A 23,056-nucleotide genomic window follows, 5' to 3' on the forward strand; every position below is an offset into this window, starting at 1 on the left:
GCATTGCAGGGAGGAAGCCATAACAGGGCAATGCCTGAGAGGTGATGGTGGTAGAATAAATATGTTTTTGCAAGTCAAGTGCAGAGTTGTTTATCTGCAATCACATCCTGTCCCTTCTTTCTCTCATGCGTGCAATGTGATGTTTTGTCCAAAGATCTTTACAAAATGGGCCTCCCACTGATCCTGTGGACTCTGGCAAAGTAGACAGACACCAGCATTTCCATGTCAACACAGCACCATTTGCATGGCTTTGCAAATGTGGCCAGCGCAGGGCGACAAAAGAACAAATCACCAGCTATGCTGAGGATACAGCAGATATTCTGCTGGTTTCACTGCAGCAGAGTCAATGAATAACTCCAAGAGCAGTGCCACACTAGAGTCAGCTGAGCTCTAACCTCTCCATGGTTGCTACTGTGATATGACACATTTCTCGGCTGCTGTCTTCAGAACCTCAATCCGCGAAAAATCATAGAATCATAGAGTTGGAAGAAACCACAAGGACCATCCAGTCCAACCCCCTGCCAAGCAGGAAACACCATCAAAGCATTCTTGACATACGACTGTCAAGCCTCTGTTTAAAGACCTCCAAAGAAGGAGACTCCACTACACTCCTTGGTAGCAAATTCCACTGCCGAACACCTCTTACTGTCAGGAAGTTCTCCCTAATGTTTAGGTGGAATCTTCTTTCTTGTAGCTTAAATCCATTGCTCCGTGTCCGCTTCTCTGGAGCAGCAGAAAACAACCTTTCTCCGTCCTCTATATGACACCCGTTTATATATTTGAACATGGCTATCATATCACCCCTTAACCTTCTCTTCTCCAGGCTAAACATACCCAGCTCCCTAAGCCATTCCTCATAAGGCATCGTTTCCAAGCCTTTGACCATTTTGGTTGCCCTCCTCTGGACACGTTCCAGCTTGTCAGTATCCTTCTTGAACTGTGGTGCCCAGAACTGGACACAGTACTCCAGGTGAGGTCTGACCAGAGCAGAATACAGTGGTACTATTACTTCCCTTGATCTAGTCAGGTCTATGAATTAGTCAGGTCTATGAAATCAATTGGACTTACTAGTCACAAATTGCTCACCCTGTTGGTTTTAAGAGAACTTAGGTACAACTTGCTTTTCATAAAGCAGCCTTTCCCAACATGGTGTCCTCCAGATTTTTTGGACCACAATTCCCACCATCCCTTACCATTAGCCACGCTAGCTAGGGCTAATGGGAGTTGTAGTCCAAAACACTCAGGGGAAGGCTGCTGTAGATGGCTGCCATTAAATTCACCAATGCTCTGGAAGCTGTCTATTTGGACATATCACAAGGCTTAATATTCCTTCAAGGCATTTCCCCACAATAAATATAAATGGGGTTGTACTTAATCTGAGTTATAATGCAAGTATAAAAGCTACACTGACAAGCATTTTCCAAGTTAGACTGCTGCAACAACAGCAAGGAAGTGTCTTGTGGCAAGTTAAACATCTACTCGGACATAAACTTTCATGAATTACTGTCTACTTCATCAGATGCATGAAATGGAATCCTGAGATGCAGATACACATAAACAGGCACCGGGGGGGGGGGGGGGTTAGAGCCTGTAAAAAGAGAAGTCAGAAGAAAACAACATTCTGAAAAGTACAGAAAGCGATAATTACATATTTAATGGTGGCTGTTCTCAAAATACAGTTGTTGACAGAGCAGACATCCTGTTATCGTTAAGACAATTAGCACATATAGTGTGATTAAAAAAATCCACGGTGCCAATTCAATCCATGTACATGGCTAGCATGTATGTTTGATTATTCTTCCACCATTCATCCTGCATTAACAAAATGGTACAAAAATAGAACACAAGAAGCTCAAAAGGTTTTAAGAAGGGGCATGTCTGTAACATTTCTCAGATATTGCTTTACGGTGTCAGCGCCCCTGCTGTCTTTGGGAGACAATCAGGTAAAGCTGTCATTGGATAACAATAGGGAACATTACTCTGCCTGTTTGTGATAGTATTGAATCTCCACCACACAGAAAGAGTTCAGACCCATATGAGGTGGGGTCTGTCTTGTCAACCCATTCAATTTATGATCTGTGATTTGCTTGCCACACCACCCTACCCATCACCCCACATGGCAACGATATGACGTGGACCAACAAAACTCTGTCAAGCATAAAGCTCTTTGGATAACCTTGGACTGGTTGCTATGTGATAGACTCATTTGCCTTGCAAGATTGCAGCCAGGATAAAGAGGGAAATACCCCACCGCCATGTATCACCCTGAGTTCTTTGAAGAAGGAAGTGTTAGCCAGAAATATGATACTTGCTTATAATAATAGTAAATGAAGGGTGGATGACAACCTAATTGTTCCTTCTAGTTTGTCAGAGGATCAGGAACGTTTTCTTCTAGATTCGTTTGTATGGGACAAATTTATTATCTGAGACAGCATTTCCCCACTCTCCTTTCTTCCTTATATCTACAGCAGAAAGTTACTCACAACCCCTGTGGCATATGCAAAATTGGCTTCTCTGGAATGGAATGGAATAAACTTCGAGTTCATTTGCATCTGTAAACACTGCTTAATTTTTTCAAAGCAACTGCATATCAGTGTGAACCAGATGGTACCCAGAAACAGCAGCAGATATTCATGTGAACATAGCTGGGATGAGTGGATGTTTTCTCTGGGCATTGCCTGGCTCATGGTAACATTCAGGGTTGGTCCTTCCATTAGGTAGATGAGGAAGCTGCCTCAGGTGACAGTGAGATAGTGGAAGACAGAGTTGTGTGTGCCTCCTGTCGTGTGTCTGGCTGTATACGCACCACACATTTAAAGCACATCCCCCATCTTTCAAAGACTCCTGAGAACTGCAGTTTGTTAAGGGTAGCTATGTCAAGGATAAACTACAGTTCTCATTATTCTTTTGTGAGGGGTGATTGTTTGGAAGAAGCCCTGGGGAAGAGGAGGCATAGACATAGATGGCTTTGGGAAGGTGGGGACTTTCAATCTCAGCAACTGGTTTCATGGAGTAATATCTACAGGACATGAGCTGCTGTGCTCATTAGGCCTGAAACTCTGTCCAGTCTGTGAAGATCATGTTTCACTAATGAAGAGTTAATTCCAGCTTTGAACTGGGTGATGTATTCATCAACTGGCTCTGTGACAATGGGGGAAGAGATCCTCATCTTTATTGAGCAAACCAGGTCAGCCCAAAATATTGACAACGTTGCCTTTAATAAATCTGTAACTTTAAAAAAATCGGGCATGACTGAAGGTCATAATAGTTTGGAGGTAACAGGAAACCTAGGCTAAAAACCTTCTGCAATGAATTATTATTGCATCCAGCTGATGAGGAGGGCATGATGCAATCTTATTGACATTGACATCTTGCCCAAGCAGTAACTATACAACGCAGAAGTGAACAACAACAGCAGTAATTATATCCTCATGATTCCGCAAACACAAGTTATCTGTGAGATTTCTTTTCCATGGATAAGTAACTCACAGCGTTACTCCCACCTGCTAAATCAGTGCTGCAAATACCTCCTGGTCATTGAAACAAAATAAAATAAAAAATTCCTTCCAGTAGCACCTTAGAGACCAAAAGTTTGTCATTGGTATAAGCTTTCTTGTGCATGCTACTGGAAGGTGCTCCTAGAAGGATTTTTTTATTTTGTTTCGACTACGGCAGACCAACACGGCTACCTACCTGTAACTAGAACTCCTGGTCATTGCATAGGAGGTTCAAAGCTCCTAGCAGCTGTCAGCATGTGACAGTGGTCACACTCCAGGAGCGGCTTTTACTGGCTGGCTAAACCAAGGGAGGGTAGCTGATGGGTTTCAAACCTCAGTGAGTTAGGGACTTCTCCTGCATGCGAAGACAGGCTCTGGCAGATTGAGCAGATGAGACCAATAGCAGGTGCAACAGTCAAGAAGGCAGTTTCTGCATGTGCTATATAGAGGGAGGTAAAGGTAAAGGGACCCCTGACCATTAGGTCCAGTCGTGACCGACTCTGGGGTTGCGCGCCCATCTCGCTTTATTGGCCGAGGGAGCCGGCGTATAGCTTCCAGGTCATGTGGCCAGCATGACAAAGCCGCTTCTGGCAAACCAGAGCAGCACATGGAAACGCCGTTTACCTTCCCGCTGTAGCGGTTCCTATTTATCTACTTGCATTTTGATGTGCTTTCGAACTGCTAGGTTGGCATATATAGAGGGAAGTAAGGGGCAAATAGGCTCATCAACCTGGGAAGGTAGGAGAAGGAAAACTCGTATTCTAAACCTCCGCTGCCTTGCGGGAGAGGAAGGTTCTTTGGGAGAAGAAAAGGCTAAGGAGTAAACCCTCCTCCTCTTCCTCCTCCTCCTCTTCTCCTTCTCTTTCACACCCTGTACTTCACCTTTGCCTGCTGCCACTTCCCACAGCAGCAGACACAGCATCTTGGAGGTGCTTTGACGCAACCCTTTTATGATCGCCAAAGCACCTTCCAGGAAGGTGCCTGACAATCACAAAAAGGACATGCTAGAGCAGAAGCACTTCGGGGCAACACTTTTACAATCTCCTGGAAGGCACCTTTTCAGGTTTCATCTGAAGTTCATGTCCCACACCACAGTGCAAAGCAGCAAATGCTATCACAGGACTTCAGACGAACTGAAGTTATTTTTAATTGAACCTGGGCCTCTTTGGTCCAAGTCCAACACTTCACCATCAGCATTCCAGTGCATTTCCAAGAATGATTTTTAAAATATTTGTATTCATTACATATATAAGATAGCATTGCATTCCATGTTTATCAGACGAGGAGTTTCCCCAGGTTCTCATGTCAATATGGTACCTTCAAGTAGGTGAAACTCGTTGGCATCTGCACAGCACTACAGATGGGTATCATTCAGGTGTGATTACTGGCAGGATCTGACCCACCTGCCTCAGCGGAGATCTTTCCTGCCCCAGCAGCAATCCCAAGCAAATTAAGTCCTCAGTGTTATTACAATGCAAAGGGTACCTTACACCTCCTAAATATAAGAACAAAGTTCAATTTCTATTGTGCCAAGTATTTCATGTTGAAAAGATCCCCACACAGGACACAGTAATAAGCCATGGCATTACTGATGAAGCTGTCCCAAGAACCCACCTTATTGTCCAGTGTGTCACTTTTGAATGTTAATGCACTGCAGAAAGAAAAGAGTAATGCTAAGGACAAAATCAAATGGAAAGTAATCTGAATGAAAAGAATGAGAAGAGAAATGAACATACCATTTTTGGCTACCCGAGATAATAAAAGCTATTAAAATAAATCCTGAGTTCACTTGGCACCCCCAGTTATCTATTATGATCCTGTCCAAGGCTGACTTTTTGTTTCCAATGGTGTTTATTCAAAGCTGCTTTCCCTCCACCAGCTGGACTGCTCTTAAGCACCAGGAGTAATAGATCAACTCCAGGGTTTGAAACCAAGATCCTCTCCCTCCCCTTTCCCACTTCTGAAAAGGTCTGCAATGGAGAGAAATGCTGTGTTTCTACAGATGTTCCGAATAATATTTTTCATTCTCTACTTTGCTGCAAAACATCCATGACCACAATATATAATTAAATAGTAGATTTTATTGCAATAGTCAAACATGCAAAACAAAATGATTTTGTAGTTAGATTATAAATTAAATTGTATCCACAAAGTGTAAAAAAATAAAGGGCTAGGTCAATATAAAAGTAAGGGGACCCCTAACCGTTAGGTCCAGTTGTGGACGACTCTGCGGTTGCAGCGCTCATCTCGCTTTACAGGCCGAGGGAGCCGGCGTACAGCTTCCGGGTTATGTGGCCAGCATGACTAAGCCACTTCTGGCAAACCAGAGCAGCAGACGGAAACGCCGTTTGCCTTCCTGCCAGAGCAGTACCTATTTATCTACTTGCACTTTGAACGTTGCTTTCAAACAACAGAGCTAAGTTATATGGGGGGGGGCTCCCTTCAGGTGGAGCCAGCTCAACCAGACACCCATTCAGGTTTTGGTAAGCCACACTGATCATGTCAGCATGGAGTGGGGTGGGATGAGGAATAGGAAAAAGGCAGGCAACTCCCCATATGCACCAACCTGCAGAGAGGGATTGAAGTATCCAGTGCTTTTTTTCTTTAAAAATGTTTAGGGGTACGCTCATTTTGGCTGCTCCCCCTCCCACTCGCCCCCTTCCTCCCCCCAACACCCTCCCAACCCCCGGATGAGGGAGTCGAGGTGGCAGCGGCGCTGAGAGAATGGGAAGACCCCCAGCAACGTCAGGGTCAGCTTCAACAGGGAGGGGCGAGAGCTTGCAGGCTGACTCTAACCCGGCAAGAGGAGGAGGAGCGCCTTCGCCTCCACCATGGCTGCCCCCCAGACTCCCCTTCCCGGCACTGGCAGGGAGAATGACGGAGCTCCAGTCTGCACTGCTACTGCGGAGACAGCTGGCATGTTGATCTGTCCGTCGGTCAGTCAGTCAGGGCAATGCAAAATGTTTAGGGGTATGTGTCCCCCTGCACTGAAAAAGCACTGGAAGTTTCATATCTCCATTCTTCATACCCATGCACCTTTTCTCCCAGACATTTACAGCAGCATATGGGTCTTTGCTAGTCTCCTGTCTTGTGCTGGTTTTTTGTGTTGTGGAATAAAGGCCATGTTGATGATTCCCATTTATACTCCATGGAGATGGGAGTCTATTATTTGCAAATGAATGCAACTGGAGCCTTTGAAAGCCACCAGCAGCATTCTGGGCCATTTACTCTCCTGGAGAGTATTTCAGGATGGCAGGTATCAAAGCCAGCGGAAAGCCCCCCAAACTCTACTGTGGCAGAGACCATATTTAGAAGGCAGAAACACTGCTGCTTTTCTCCCCACCCCAGTCTTTGATTCAGCTATTGCCGGCTTTAAATATAAACGCTGTTTGTGCTATTACAGAAGTTTCATATCAAACCACTTTTCATTTATGTACACACTACAGATTCCAGCTCGGTAGAGTCAAAGAGTTAATCACACGGCATGCCTTGGACCCAAGAAATGTTTGATTGATGTGGACACAGGTTAAGGAAAGGTTACTATGTGTGCTGTTCTCTTGCCTCCTGCCAGGGTGATCCTCCTAGCCTTCTATCCCAGTCATTTCTCATCCAGACGGCAATAAAGGTACATCGCTACAGCCATTGCTGCAACCTGGAAAGAGGAGAAAAAGCTTGAGTTTCTACACATCCTGTCCAAGCGCTTTACACAGGCATTGTAGAATTAAAGAATGTGAAGGCAGCTCCTTGTGCTCCTTATTACACTGAAGAGGAAGCAGGATAACACTGTAAAGACCTGGCACAGCCTTAAAAAAAAGAGAAGTATTTATTGCCCACACATTAACATAAGGTTACCAGACATCCCCGTTTCCTGGGGACAGTCCCCGGATTTACAAATCAGCCCCCATACAAAATCCATTGAAGTTGAGAAGTGTCCCCGGATTCATTGAAAAAAATCTGGTAACCTTACATTAACAACCAGTTTCCACCATATGAGAGAGCAATATCTTCCTCCAAAATTTTTGGGTTTTTTCCCCCCTGGGCTAAAAGCAGCCAACACCATGCCAAGGAAGTCTGCCCAGCAAGCACAATGCCAGGCTCCTCCACACACAATACAGTAGCACTTGCACATCTGTTGTGCAATATGACAGTCACCTGGAAGGGGTTCCTGGTGTGGGAGCTGGAGTAAGGGATCAAGTCTTTATGAATCCAACAGCGCCTATGCTCCTGTGTGGTGCCAGTGTGGTGTAGTGGTTAAGAGCGGTAGACTCGTAATCTGGGGAACCAGGTTCGCGTCTCCACTCTTCCACATGCAGCTGCTGGGTGACCTTAGGCTAGTCACACTTCTTTGAAATCTCTCAGCCCCACTCACCTCACAGAGTGTTTGTTGTGGGGGAGGAAGGGAAATGAGAATGTTAACCGCTTTGAGGCTCCTTTGGGTAGGGATAAGGCGGGATATCAAATCCAAACTCTTCTTCCTCCTCCTCCCTACCCTAGCACTGCTTATTCCTTTTTCCTCTCACAATGTACAGGACTACTCACATCACTATATATTTAACTGTGAAGTAGTAACATGCTGCCCAGTGTGAAATGGGTTATTTGCCACTTCATGTTCTAGAATGAAAAGCCATGGGTGGCTCTTTAGGCCTAAGTTTCAAATATCCTGTGGCATGCAAGCAAGAATAGGTGACAGGATTATGATGGTGGTAACCTTTTGACCATCAAGTGGTCACCAGGTACATGACTAGGAAGCACAATCAGCAAGAACATCTACCTGTTACATCTCATGATTGGGGTCAAATGCTTCAGTACAATGCTTCTTTCATGGCCACCACATCACAACAGTGGAATGCTGGTAGCAGCAGCAGAAGCACAAATCCGTTCAGCCAACCTACCTCCAATACACAGATCCCAGCCGCAACTCCACCTACTACACCAGCATTCTTGCGTATTTCAGACAGCAACTGAGGGAAGCAGCCCTAGGAATTTTTTGAAGAAGAAAGGAGTATATAAAAAAAGTCAAATCCACTGCAACACCGTTTGACATGATCAAGCAAGTGACACAAATCAGAAATGAGTAATAGTTCCCCTTGGAGGAATTTCATAGGGAAATTATCCAGATGCTCCAAGAAGGCTTTTGATTTTGATTTTTTTTTTTGGAGGTTGGGTTCAATCATTTGGCAAAACTCACTGGCCAAAGGAAGCAAAGAGGGAGAAAAGTATTACCTACATGTAAAGGTGCAGAGGTTTCCAGGTGCTAGCCACAGCCAGCAACGACTTTAGACTATACTAGCATCAGTTGTCATAGACGACACCCAGGAGCAAGGCCAAAGGACACTCACCCATCATTATATATTTCAAAATGTTTACACCCCACCATTTAAAAACAAAATGCACATTTTAGTACACATATTGGGGGCAGCAGTACAGCCCTCTACCAACCATCAAAGGTGGGGAGGGGAAATGCAACAGACCCACTTAAAATTTGTTGTGGTCCCCCAGAAATCTCATCCCCAGAGACTCTGGGAAGTCCCCCAAATCTGCCAGCAAATTCCAGTTCAGCCTGGAATTCACCAAAGGTTTTGTGTAGAATGCTTCTCAGCAGCGAGATTGACAGCTTGTCAGAAGATGAACTGTTACCCTCATGGCAAGATGCACTTCCCCAAGGCAGAGGCTTCATAAATACCCAGCATCTTCCCTCAACACACAAGAGTCAGCAAAGGTTATTCCCTGTCTATTTCCCATCCTTCACATCAAAATGCAGTCAGAAAAAACAACAGCACTCATTTGTTTTCTTACTGGCATCTCTTTTTTCTGGGCGGCGGCTTGATCGCAAACAGACCCTTTTTCACAGCAGAATGGTGGATACTCTTTGTTTTTCTCAAAGTAGTAGGAATTATTGAAGTCTGTGTAATTCATTAGACCACAGCATTTCAACTGAAGAGGAGAATGTAAAGAGAGAGAGAGAAGGGGGGGGGGTTAACTCACCACAGTATAGCCTTTACACCCTAGAGTCCTAAATGGCAATAGGTAATGTACTGATTATTCCAGTGTCTCATTAGGAGGGCCTTTTCTTCAAGACGGAGAAGAACTATGTGGTAATTTAGACAACAATGACCGCTCTGGGACATGAATCTGCAAAGAACTGGAAACGAAAGACTCTCTCACACTTACTCTAACACTCCCTCACATTCTTTCTAGAAACTGTAAATACAATGTACATACACAGGGTGCTTACACATCATGCACTACAAGACCCAACATTTCAACCAAATGAGCATGTCTCTGAAAAGGAAGAGATTTCGTAAATACAGCAGCAACAACCATTTTGTTTTCACAAAATTGCATTTTTATTTTTTTTATTTTTCAATTAGCAATCATCACACCTCAGATTAACCTCGTTGGCTAGGATACTGCCACTGTGCAAAGTTGCAATATTGCAACTTTATCAAATTTTGTTTCACACTTTCTCTCATGTTTCAGGACTTTATGTCCACATGTTTTGTTCTACCCTTAAACTGATCAGACTCTGCCATTGAAATGGTTGTTTGATTGTCTTCTGTTACCTATATTGGAAGTATACACTTGACTCCTATGTTGGTAAGAATTCTTACATAATATACCAATTCATTACACAGATCTGATATGCCATTATATTCAGCCTCTGTGGAAGAATTAGCTACACTCCCTTGTTTTCTGGAGTTTTACCCAACTAGGGAATTGCCAAATTTAAACATTAACCCAGGCACTGACTTTCTACCTGGTAAATTTGCACAATCGCTGTCTATAAAACACTTTAGTTCCTCTGGTCCTGAGGACAACAACTTAAAACAATAATCACGTGTTCCTTGTAGATATGTGAAAACATGTTTTAACCCTTTCCAAGCCACTTCATTAGGATTACTTACAAACCTACTCAATATTCCAACAGAATAACTAATATCTGGCCTACTCCATTGAGAAATATACATCAAACTTCCAATAGCAGCATGATACAACTCAGCATCTACTTGCTTTGTACATTCTCCCTCAGTCTTGAGACTTTGCAATCTTGTATATTGTACTTCTCAAATAACTGAGTTATTTAGTCTCATTGACACTTCCATGCACAGTTCTCCAAATTTCCACTCACAAATAATTATTCGCTTTTCCCACATTCAAAACAAAGAACCCAAAATGGCAATGCAGAATGGGAAAGAGGGATCGCTTTGCAGCTTAAAAAACAAAGAGCAATCCAACAGCCTTGCCTCCTAGGGTTACCCATTCCTCCAACATATTAACACAGGCAACCCTTGCAGCTATCTGACTAGGACAGCAACCTAAGCATTAGGACCTAGAGTACACAACGATTCTTCCCTTGCATGTTATGTGTCATGGCATTGGAATGGGCCTTTCACTAACATAGCAACCCTAGGCTCAAACCATCTTCTAGCCAACTAAGCCTTCAGGATCAGACAACCCAGCTTGCTACCAGTAGTTATTATATATAGTATCTCCCTATTCTCCATGTATTCTCTAATAAGGCCTGCTCCACTGCAATGATAAACTCATTATATCATCCCTCAGCTGTCCTGGTGGGCAGTTCTATCCTGAACATTCAGGAACTGAAATTACTATTCACCTTCAAAATTGGTTCTCCAGCTTCTGGGATGTATTAAAACCCCTTGTAACCTCTTGCTGCTCTTCTCTAAATACTCTCTTCGTACCCACTTCATCATTTGCAAATAAAAGCCACACCCAGAAGTTTTAAAAGACAGGCTGAGTCCAAGATTAAGTATGTCATTGTCCCCTTTGGTATCGTGCAGGCTACTATAAAAACAACCCTAAAACGCACTTGGGTTTCCATCTAAGTCAAGCAGAATAGCAAGGACAATCAATCATCAGTGCCACTTTACCAATTCTTCATAGTCCCAAGATGTTCTGTGGGACAACTTACATCTTCCATTGTTTTGTTCCATACTGCAGTGATGTCAGGGGTCTTCCCATACTCTTTTTTCAATAACTGTGTCACTGTTCCTTGAAGTATAGTCTCTGCCTGGAAGGAGGTGGGAGATAATGGACAACAGCATGTCAGAACACACGGGTAAACTCAAATCCCACATTGCAGGCAGTGCACATCCCCAACAAGAAGAGCTGTTGAGAACAGTAACTGGCTGAATTCCTCTGCTAAAGAGCAACATTTTTGGAGCTTTGTGTATATTTAGGGTTGCCATATTCTGAAGAGCAAAAACAGAGGATGCTATGACGACTCTCACTTTAAACACCCTTACTATATGTAGGCTATAGAAGCTGTGATATATTGCTGAGGGGGGACAGGAGAAGAGAAGAGGAAAGCAAGTCTTCAGCCACCTGTTATGTCTATTGAACATGGCTGTTCAATTACTTTTAGGATGCATACCGTACTTCCTATAATTTTAAAGCACATTGGAAGCACATTGATCCTCCTCAAATAATTCTGGGAACTATAGTTCACCCCTCACAGAGTTACAATTCCCAGCAACCCAGCAAGGAATTCAGGCTACACTACCTGTGGATAACAACTATTTTTTTTGTCAGGGACATGATATATTGCCAGGAAAAGCAGGAACTGAAAACAGATCATTCTGAAAATGAGAGGTTGAAGTGCAAATATTAAACTGTGACAAACAAAGCTGGTCTTTGACTCTTATTTACATTTAAGTTAAAGAACCCTTGCAGGAGGGGGGGGGAGAGAAGGTTTCAGGTTTCCTTCACCCCCTAATTCCCTTTTGATGTTACCAATTAGGGTCTCCCTGAAGCTCTTGCAAATTAGCCAGACCCGTGATTCTGTGTGATATCAGCAAAATAATTGAAAGTTTAAATGATTTTAAACAAAACAAACATGGTTGTTGCCCCATCACACCCAGTTTGTTTCTAGAAAGATGAAGGTCCAAACTAGGAGCAGCCATCTCTTCTCATAGGTCAAGAAAATCATCCTGGTATAAATTTTAATTTCTCAATAAATAAATGGGAAAGTCTCTTTTTATTGCCACATATGCCTTTATTTGGAGATTTGTGTACCACCCCAACCTAGAAGTTCCAAACTATTAAGTAAATTAAAACCAATTCATTGAGTGAATGAAGGTATTTAATGTTCCCAAATGCAACATACAAAAACCATTAAGATATGTCCAAAACACTGATGTAGGGATTTTGCTACTTTCAAAAAACTTTGGCTTGAACTACTCTTTGTAGCATTTCTCAACTGCACACCTTCCCCTAAAAGAGCCATGTGATACAGTGGCTGGAGTGTTGTTCAAGGGCTTGGGAGACCAGGGTTAAAATACTTTACACACTCCACCATGAAGCTCAGCAGGTGACTCTGTGCCAGTCATGGTCTCTCAGCCTAACCTACCTCACAGGATTGTTGTGAGGGTAAAGTGGGGAGGGAAAGGACCATGTCTGCAACCTTGAGATACTTGGAGGAAAGGCGGGGTTCTAAATTGCGAATAAATAAATCATAGCATAGCATTATTTCAGCAGAGGCTAAGAAGTAAGGTGTTTGTTTTGTTTTGTTTTGTTTTGTTTTGTTTTGTTTTGTTTTGTGTTTTGTTTTGTTTTGTTTTGTTTTGTCCCAATACTGAAAGCTTATCACTCAAAGAGGGAGAACTGGCAAATCTGCATGTGTTTTGAGACTTACAAAGGCACTTACACCAATTGCTTTGAAGCAGCCAGAAGCTGAAACATCTACAGGCTAGGACAGCTACTTCAAGACTAAGCCACTTGTTCCATACTCATCCCTCTACTCCATGTTACTTACAAGAGAAGTGTAGACCAGGGCCACCACTGCAGCAGCAACTTCTATTATGAAGATGATCAGGACAATTGAGAAGAACTAGGAGGGGAGAGAGCATAGGGTCAGGTTGTTCACTCCATAAAGTGTCAAATACAAGAAAAAGGCAAGGACTGTTTGGATCACTTGGATATACCTTTCCAGGGATACCTAGCTACAAGTCTTCAAGAATTTGCAAATGGCACAAAGAGGGACTATCAACACCATGTTCTAGTGGGGATTTTCCACTGCTCTGGACTTCCTTATGTAGTATGATGAGACACAGACCTGGATCTCCCACAAGAAAGAGACCCAACGAAGCACTTCTTCAAATCACAGCCTGGCTTCCTAGATCTTTCAGCATACTGAAAGACATTTTCATATCAGTGCAGCAGTTCTGACTTTTCTCAGATCACTCTAGAACACATATATAGCCACAACTTCCTCATCAGATGAGAAGGCTTAATATTCACATGTCTGTTTTCTCTTAGCAAGAAGAGGAAGGAAGTGGAGATCAAGAAACATGATGGCAACTCCAAGTACCACTATTCTATCAATGGGTAACAGATTTGATGACTTAGGATCCCTTCCTTCCTGAGTCAAGCATTCAGACAGGTTGTCTGACCCAGGGGTAGCCAACCTGGCACCTTCCAGATTGGTTGTTGACTACAACTCCCATCATTCCTGGCCACTGGCCATGCTGCCTGGGGCTGATGGAAGCTGAGACTCCAACATCATCTGGAGGGCCACATATTAGCCAACCCTGCTTTAAGAGGACAGCTTTCCACAATGTCTTCAGTGCTCAAGTTTATCAACGAGCACTTTTCCTAAAAGCTACACAACTGCACACATCTTCAGCAGGCAAGAGATGGAAATTGCTTAATGTCTGCATTTTACCATGATGAGGAGGCACTTGCTCTCCTTCTGAGCGCCACAGCATCCTAGGAAGCCCAAGAAAAACAGGACGGCTCCAATGGCAATGAGAAGGTAGCCCACATTCACAAACTGCAGGACACTGGAGGACAAAGGGCCAAACGTGCTGACAAAGTTGCTACTGTCAACACTGACCCAGATCCCAATGCCGAGGAGTACTCCTCCGCCAATCTAGGAAAGAAAGAAAATAGAGTTATTTCAAAATGTAGGTACATACTGGAAACTCACACAGTCACCCATAATTATGACACTTTAAGCCTATGCAACAGATGGCACCCACCTAGCTGCAAACAGCTCACAAGGCTACATATTGTAGCCTGTCAGTTGAAGCACTAGACACCTTCCCCCCCACCCCATTTTTGCAGTCCAGGCAGGCAACAGAAAATGAGATTCATGAGACCATCATAGGTCATCCTTCATAGCTGAAGGGCTGCATTTAGCTTAGGAAGGCACAAGGTGTGCAGGTTTGCTATACCTGAACCACACAGGTTAGTGGAGACAACATTTACAACTATTATTAGTCACTGTATAAAAGACTCTATACAACAACAGCTGCTGTTTTTTCTTTTAAAAAAGAATGAAACTTCTCACAAGCCATTAAGAAATGAAGGCTTCTGCCTGCCAGCCATCATAAGGTTGGCAAGAGTGCAAGCCTTCTCCTATTCATTTTATTAAGAAAACAAATAGCCGCCCCAACATTGAGAGTGCTTAGGGAAACAATTGGGAATATCAGCAGTAACTATTAATTCCAGGGCATTTCCTAATTTTTTCTCGGATCTCATCAACAAGAATGTCTAGTCATGATGATGCAGGGGATCAAGAGTCCACAAATCAAGTTTGCATGAATTTTTGCTTTGGTTTCATATACAACTCTACCGGAATGTTGTTAATCTCTATTTCATAACCTAGAGACATGTAGCCAGAATATCCTTAAAAGAATTAACTGCCAATACAGAGGCCCTGGATCAGTTTGGGACCATGATCTTGGAAGTGGAGGGTGGGCTATCTATATGTTTCCCCCTGTGCTTGAGTAGATAGCAAACTGGGAGAAGTAGCACAGGCAAAACTTACTCCCCACCACAATCCCATTATGATTTGTGGGTTAAGACGGATAATTTGCTTCTTCTTTTTTTAAATGGAACATCCTGATCACAGTTCTCCCATATCACTTCTATCTTGCGAAGTACAGAGGGACGTGTGTAGGAACTCATTGTTCACTGGTTTCTAGAGTTCAAACAAATACACTGCTTTTTTGGGGGGGGAGCAGCAGAGAGAGAGATACAAAAAAACAACAACCCACAACCCCATATCCTTGGTTTTGTCCACATTGTTTATGCAGTACTCTCGGTAGGTATATACCTGTGTTTTGTCTTGCCTTTTTTATTTTGTAAAATGCACAGTGACCATTTTTGGGGAAGGGCAGTATAGATATCCCTTAATGAATCAACCATCAAATAAATACTGGTGCAGCTGTTCTGAAGAGATTGGGACCTTAATGGGAAAGACAAGTCACACACACCTTGTTGAACAGAGGTTCAACAGACACCACTTTTGTGTTTTAATCTCATCTGTCATATCTGTAACAGCTAGGAACCTACCCTTTTCCACACAACAAATAGTTTTGGTTGGCTCCTATGTCAGGGATAGAATGTTGAAATAAGCGATGGAAGGGCAATGCTATTCGGCCGCAATCCTATTTAATTGGGAGTAAACCCCACTGAACTGAGCAGGAGTCACTTCTGACTAGACATGTATAGGACTGTTAGTGGCAAAATAAGCACAGCCTTCTCCTCTTAAGGAGAGACAGGTTAATTCTAAGTTTAGAACAAGGGTGTCAAAACCAGACAGGACTTCTAAGAGCTGCGTGGATGATGTTTCTGCAGGTGCAGCTTCTTACACCTGTATGGCAAGGTGTGCTTTGCCAAAACTCCCTCTTTTACCCAATCATTAGTGGTTTGCAAACGTTCCAAGGTCTCTTGAATTACAGCAAGCCAAGAGGTTGAAGAGTCCCAACAAAACAAGAGTCTTTGTCCACTTCCTGATTCCCTCTCTAGGCAAGTCATATCAGAAACCCGCTCCCAAGAGCTTGGTCCCAGTCCTTTGTTGATTTAAAAAAGTGAAGTATGCATTTGGCACCATGCAGAAATGTTCCCGAGCCGTTCAAAGCTGGCTGGAGCTGCCAGTTTTGTTTGCCCTCAAATAAAAGGGCAGGGCAGGGCAGGCACTGATTCAGTACACACTGAAGTGCAGATTCCAGGTAGGACCTTGTTCATGAAGTGGAGGAAGAGTCAAGACAGTAGCTTTCCATCTCCTTTGGCAAAGGTGAAAGAGCCAAAGATCAGCTATGGCAGTGGGGCAATGATGGGGCAGGGCCAGTGGCAAAAATGAGCAGAGCAATGAATGCAAAATTCACCCTTGCACAGAGGGCTAGTTTCTACACACACCCATTCGCCTCCATCCAGGCAAGCAAAATGCACTATCAGAATTGAAGGACACATTTCAGCCAGGCAAAAACACTCAAGGAGGGTGCAAAGCAGGGCCAGTAAAGTGTGTCACCTGAGGGCCAGAAGGAAAGGCTTATAGGGCTGTATTTGCCCCCCTCCATGGTGCCTGAGATTCTCCACACCTGCACTTTGCTAGAGCAGATCTTACTTTACACATGAACCCTACCCCATACCATCAGAAGCCCTTGTATATATACAGCTGTGTGTATATATACACAGAGGACTCTGCCCACATCATCAGAAAGCAACAGGTGGCAGGGGTTCCTCCGATACCACATGATCATGCAAAGGGGGAAATGCCATTCATAGTCACTGAGCATGCAACCTCACTGCCTGAAAGTACCAAATCCATAGTGTCAACCTCTCAAAGGTTGGTAAAGATAAGAACAAGGAGGGATATTGTTTCCTCTGCTTTCAAGACTCTGCATCAGCAAACCCCCCTTTATGAATATTCCCTTTAAAGAGGAAGTTGCTCCATTCCAAGAAATCTGTACCCTTGCCAGAGTCTGTTGAAGAAGCCCATTTTGGATCCCGAGGGCAGGAATTAAGGGACACTTCTCTCATGTGAAGACATCTTCCCTATACAGATAAGAGAAGTGGCATGTACACTACCACATATGATTACCATACAAATGGATGACAGGAAGGCATAACTGGCATGAACTATCAATGAAGCAATAGAGACCGTGTGTGTAGTCCTCATAAGGATGTGCAGAGATGCAACACATGACGTTTCCCCATGTAGACAGCAGCCCCCCACCCCAGGGTTATAAGCAGATCTTCTTAGATGCCCAGAGCCCATTCTCTTCTTCTACACTACCCCACAAACATAGTAAGAAAGCACTGAAGTTATACCCTCATAGTCTACTCTTGTATTCATTATATTTTAATATTCCTGCTTATAAACCCAGCATTTGTCAGCACTTACCGACTGGCCTGCCCTGTGTATTATTTTACTGTTATTTATATGATTTATTAAATTTGTATATTGCCCTTCCTTTGCAGATCTCAGAGCAGTAAACAATCTTCCTTTGGGAAACCCAAAGGAGTTCATTTAAAATTGGAGCTGATTCAGGACAAAACTTTTGAGATGCTTTGGGTTGTATTCAACTAACTATTGTTTATAGCAAACCCATGGAAATTAACAGGCCTAAGTTAGGCATGGCCATTAATTTCAGTGGGGTCAACTCCATGTAAAAATTAGTTAAATGCAAGCCCTCAGATTTTGTTCTTTTGGAATAAAGATCACTGGGAGCTAATGGTGTTATCTGTGGTGCAAAATTTACTTAGACTTAAAGGTAAAGGTAAAGGGACCCCTGACCATTAGGTCCAGTCGTGACCGACTCTGGGGTTACGGTGCTCAACTCGCATTATTGGCTGAGGGAGCCAGCATGACAAAGCCGCTTCTGGTGAACCAGAGCAGTGCACGGAAACGCCATTTACCTTCTCGCTTGGAGTGGTTCCTATTTATCTACTTGCACTTTGACGTGCTTTCGAACTGCTAGGTTGGTAGGAGCTGGGACCGAGCAATGGGAGCTCACCCCGTCGCAAGGATTCAAACTGCCGACCTTCTGATCAGCAAGCCCTAGGCTCTGTGGTTTAACCCACAGCAACACCTGCGTCCCTTACTTACACTTAAAGGTAAAGGGACCCCTGACCATTAGGTCCAGTCGTGACCGACTCTGGGGTTACGGTGCTCATCTCACATTATTGGCCGAGGGAGCCAGCGTACGGCTTCCAAGTCATGTGGCCAGCATGACTAACCCGCTTCTGGCGAACCAGAGCAGTGCACGGAAACGCCGTTTACCTTCCTGCCGGAGCGGTACCTATTTATCTACTTGCACTTTTAGGTGCTTTCGAACTGCTAGGTTGGCAGGAGCTGGGACCGAGCAACGGGAGCTCACCCTGTCGCGGGGATTCGAACTTACATACTATCTAATAATAAAAGGGAAGGTTCACAGAATTAATACACCAACAGATCTTTCTCTCCCATTAAGTTTTAGAGAGGAAAGGGTCCAGGGCTTTGGACTCTACAAAGAGAACAGGACACTAGTCTCAAGACTGCTGGATTGTTCTCTCTTGCCACCCACCCAGACCCTGAGATCATCACTTCCAGTTGGTTGAGGTGGGAAGACAGACAGTTCTTCAACGCAACTTCCAGAGCTGTCTCCAGCTAGTTTCTATGGCAACAATTTGGCCCAAACTTACTAACAAAGTAGATACTTAACAGACCTGGCTAAGCTATTTACCCAACAAAAGGACTCGTTTGGCCATCAACAGTCTCTCTTTCTGCAGAATCCAGTCTTATAGTTAGAACAAAATAGCCGAAAACCACAACCACAAACTTATTACAGAATGTTGCAACACCCCATGGAACTATTGCTCTGAACACAACTATTGCTCTGAACTATTGCTCTGAATACAGATTTCTAAAGTTCTAGATCCCCACCAGCCTACATATGGCACTCAACATAATGCAGATCACCTCACAAGAACTCACTTCAGCTAGCGCCCCAGTGCATTTAGGGAGCCACTTGGAACCTATTCCTGTGGGTTTGCAGGTAGATGAAAAAAGACAGAAGAGTTTGCCAAAGGAATCGGCTTGAGCCAATGTCAGAGACTTCCTTGAGAGTGTTGCCATAGAGGCACCAGTGGAGTATGTAGGAGGGCGGCTGCATGGCTTGTAGAAACCCTATTAACAGGGCAAACATGAAACCAACACGACACCCACAGAAACCATAAAACCCACTCAGCCTGTCCAGAGACAAGGAAGGAGGCTTGAGAATACATTTTAATGAGTACTTTGGCTTGCGTCATGATAGTGTTCAAGCTACCCATTGCCGTTTTGTGGGCTTGGCCTGCCATTGCATGAAGGCACGCCCGTCATCTGGGATCATAAACCACAACCGAATATCATGGTGCTGCTTCTGTTTGTCCCATGGGTGTGGCAGCTGAAGAGTCAGCCAGAGTCAGAGGACATTCCCCACAAGCCTTAGGCAACCACTCCATTAGGTTTATCTGTGAGCCAAAATAGCTGTGACTTGTGTAGGTGGACAGATTCTGGATTCCTTGAATGTGCTGTGCAGGATATTGAAAGGCACAGTAAAGCCAGGTCCAGCACAGAATCAGAAAAGGCCAGCAGGTCATGTGATGCAGACTCTAGAGATGCTTATCCAGAGATAAAAGGCACACCTGGGTGACATTCACAATCAGATCTCTCATGGGTTTTTTTTTTTTGGTAGATAATAAATTCACCATAACTAAGGAGGAGCAAATCCAACTGGGAACGCTGTATTTTAAAATAGTTTTCACCCTTGCAGTTCCCCCCAAATGAGCCTCCCTCCCCTGCCACACAGTTATTTGGCCTGACTACACATAAAGGTAGTCGCTTGGTATCACTGATCTCCAGCTTTACCTGGTTGTGCCCTAAGACTATTCACAGGGTGTAAGGTACGTGTACTTATGGTATGTCTCAGGCAAAGTATTTGTAAGTTAGTTAAAACTCTTCAGTAGCATCAGGTAAGTTAAAACTCTTCAGTAGCAACAGGTAAAGACCAGTGTTCTGATCACTAGAATTGTTACAACAATGACAGCTTGTTAACAAATTATATACGGGAAGCACGCTGCCAAAGAGAAAACCTAATATTTCTTAAAATAAGATTTGTCCAAGCTAAGACCGTTACCAGTCCTTCTGTTTCGGGACCAGCATGCAGTACAGTACAGTACAGCATGCTAAACCTATTTTCTTAAAAGTAAAAGGCAGCCTGTGCTATATTTTGGTTGTGTACACACCATATGTTTAAACCACATTTCTGCCCCTACAAAAATAATAATAATCAGGGGTTTACTGCTCACAGAGGTGTAATTCCCAACACCCTTAACCAACCACAGTTCCCAGGGTTTTTTTTTTATTGGGGATGTGTGTTGTTGGATGTGATTTAAATGTATAATATGTATACTGCCTTTATCTCTCAAGATCTTTAAACATACAGACGTGGGGGCTTTAGTAGAGTTACCTATAAAGCCTTTAGTAGAGTTTACCTATAAAGCAGGTAAACTACCTATTTAGTAGCGTTACCTATAAAGAAAAACCAGGCATCTTATAGGGTTTGCCTCACCAAGTTATGCTTTTACAAGACCAGCTACCTCGTTCATAGGGCGAAAAGGGTTAATACTTACCACAATGGCCAGGTTAAATAAGACCATCATGACCTTCAAGAAAGTGAAGCAGCTCATCTTGATTGCTATAAAAAAAATTAAGGAGAAAGTTAACTAAGAGCAAAAGCCTCTTAGTTTAAAGAGATCTAATCCCAACTCATGATCCAGACATTTGGGCACAAGGTTAGTACATGGCCCAATGCAAAGCAGGTTTACTAGGAATTCTCATTGGAAGATTCAATGTAGTAAGTAAGCATGCTCCAAATTGCACCTTCAGAAGCAGGTGGATAAACAATATTCATATCATACCACATGTAGTGTTGAATACAAAACTTATGCAAGAGTACACAAAATCCAACATGCCCCTCATATGCGCGTGCGCACACACACCGAGAGAGAGAGAGAGAGAGAGAGAGAGAGAGAGACTGCCATGTTCTTCTTCAACGAGATTAAAATCCCTTTCTATCTTGAATCAAATCCTCTTTTAGATAGTTGCAGGTAGGTAGCCACGTTGGTCTGCCGTAGTCGAAACAAAATAAAAAAAATCCTTCCAGTAGCACCTTAGAGACCAACTAAGTTTGTCATTGGTATGAGCTTTCGTGTGCATGCACACTTCTTCAGATACACTGAAACAGTGACTTATTTCAGAGTGTATCTGAAGATGTGTGCGTGCACACGAAAGCTCATACCAATGACAAACTTAGTTGGTCTCTAATATGCTACTGGAAGGATTTTTTCTCTTTTAGATACATATTTTAGGAAACTTCCTCCCCACTACATTCTACAGAGCATTAGAAAGATACTTTAGTAAATGAAGAAGAAAGCACACCAGAAATAGAACTTTAAGCATCTCTGGGGGCAACAGCCCCTTTTGCCATAAGGGAGGGGACCAGTTAATGCCATTTTGCCAGGGCAGCAGTGAGGGGAAAAAACACCTGGTGAACTGAGGAGAGGACTTTGAAAAAGATCTTTCCCTCAACCTCACTTTGCTATCTCCACCTGGGAGGGAATCAAAACAAGGAGCCACAAGACAACATCATTTGGTACCATCAATCGTACTTGTTATTCCTGATCCATCAAAATGAGCTACCGGTACCTAGTAGCCTAGTCGTTTACTTTTTTGAACCATGTCAGTTAAAGCAGCAGCTTTACAAACCTTGTACAGTCAATTTTAATAAAAGGCAATTTGTCCTCTTCACATTCCTCTGTATTTTTTGTGGGAAGATTTCAAGGAGGAACTGCACTGAAACAAGCCGCCCTTAAAAGAGCTTTCTGCTTTAAAGGAAGAGACTTGAATCCACTTCGCACACTAATGCCAGTAAACACAGATGAAACACACATCAGTCTCCTTCAACAACAACAAAACCTTTACAGACCAAAGAAGTTCCATTGACTCACCTTAAAAGGCAACAATCAACTTAAGAAAAAGACCTGGGCAATTCTCAGCTACCTTTCCAGTAGGCAAAGCAGTCAGCTTTTAAAGTAAACTGAACCAGCTGTTGTTTCAGGCTATAATAAATATCCCTTCAGCCTATAAGACGTATCCCTTTTTCAGGCCAATCAAATCTCTTTAAGGGCAAAAACCACACCTCACTAGTACTTTAAAAAAAAAAAAACATTTAAGCAACAGGGAGTAGACTAGTTTTCTTAATTCTTTACTGCCCTCTAATGGCTGTAGGTGAATGTTTATTCATTCATAAGAATTTTTAAATTTGTTTTTGAGCGCGCAGACACACTTGCGCGCAGACACATCAAGGGCAGCAAAGTCCTGCTACCTGGAAGAGAGAGAGAGAGAGAGAGAGTTTCTTTGCATGCACGTGCAGTGCCAACAGCAGAAATGGAAACTGCTGCTGTAGCAGTACATAGCAGTACATCCCACACCTAGCCATGGCCATCCCACCTCCCTGACTTTGCAAGTGACAGCCTCTGGCGGTGGAGTTAAAGGAGGAGCATGACAAGCCATAAGAGGAAGATACACAGTGTTGGGCATGCTGGCTTGCTCAAGCCACTCATTCTGCTGTCACTGATGCCAGCAGACATGCTGCCCATCCTGACACCCTGCGTGAGCTTCTCACACTGGTGTCAACAAGTCCAGAAAACCACCACCAGGCCACAAGAATATATTCAGGGGCTAGGTATAGTGGTGGAGCTTCATGCTCCGGCACCGGGGAGTGGAG

The 23,056-nt window shown here is 43.5% G+C and overlaps 1 protein-coding gene and 1 pseudogene across 1 annotated transcript; both read right to left on the reverse strand.

Moving 5' to 3' along the window:
• Positions 1–5,558: 5,558 nt before the first annotated feature.
• Positions 5,559–22,352, reverse strand: TSPAN1 (tetraspanin 1). The gene is made up of 8 exons (XM_035123386.3): positions 22,278–22,352; positions 20,901–20,965; positions 14,182–14,388; positions 13,273–13,347; positions 11,431–11,529; positions 9,294–9,431; positions 8,390–8,473; positions 5,559–7,149 (listed from the first exon to the last, which is right to left on the reverse strand). The coding sequence occupies exons 2-8, from the start codon at positions 20,955–20,957 to the stop codon at positions 7,096–7,098; spliced, it is 714 nt and encodes a 237-aa protein (XP_034979277.2). The 5' UTR covers positions 20,958–20,965; positions 22,278–22,352; the 3' UTR covers positions 5,559–7,095.
• Positions 9,794–9,925, reverse strand: LOC118089574 (U4 spliceosomal RNA; annotated as a pseudogene).
• Positions 22,353–23,056: the final 704 nt, after the last annotated feature.

Source organism: Zootoca vivipara, chromosome 7 (assembly GCF_965207765.1).
Source record: "Zootoca vivipara chromosome 7, rZooViv2.hap1.1, whole genome shotgun sequence".
NCBI classification, from domain to species: Eukaryota; Metazoa; Chordata; class Lepidosauria; order Squamata; family Lacertidae; genus Zootoca; species Zootoca vivipara.

Excerpts from the sequence above, each read along its gene's own strand:
- TSPAN1 (XM_035123386.3), bottom strand. The coding sequence starts at position 20,957 with ATGAGCTGCTTCACTTTCTTGAAGGTCATGATGGTCTTATTTAACCTG. Across the intron at positions 14,389-20,900 it reads TATTTAACCTGGCCATTGTG|ATTGGCGGAGGAGTACTCCT; the intron begins GTAAGTATTAAC and ends TTTCTTTCCTAG. Across the intron at positions 11,530-13,272 it reads CCCTGGTCTACACTTCTCTT|GCAGAGACTATACTTCAAGG; the intron begins GTAAGTAACATG and ends ACCTCCTTCCAG.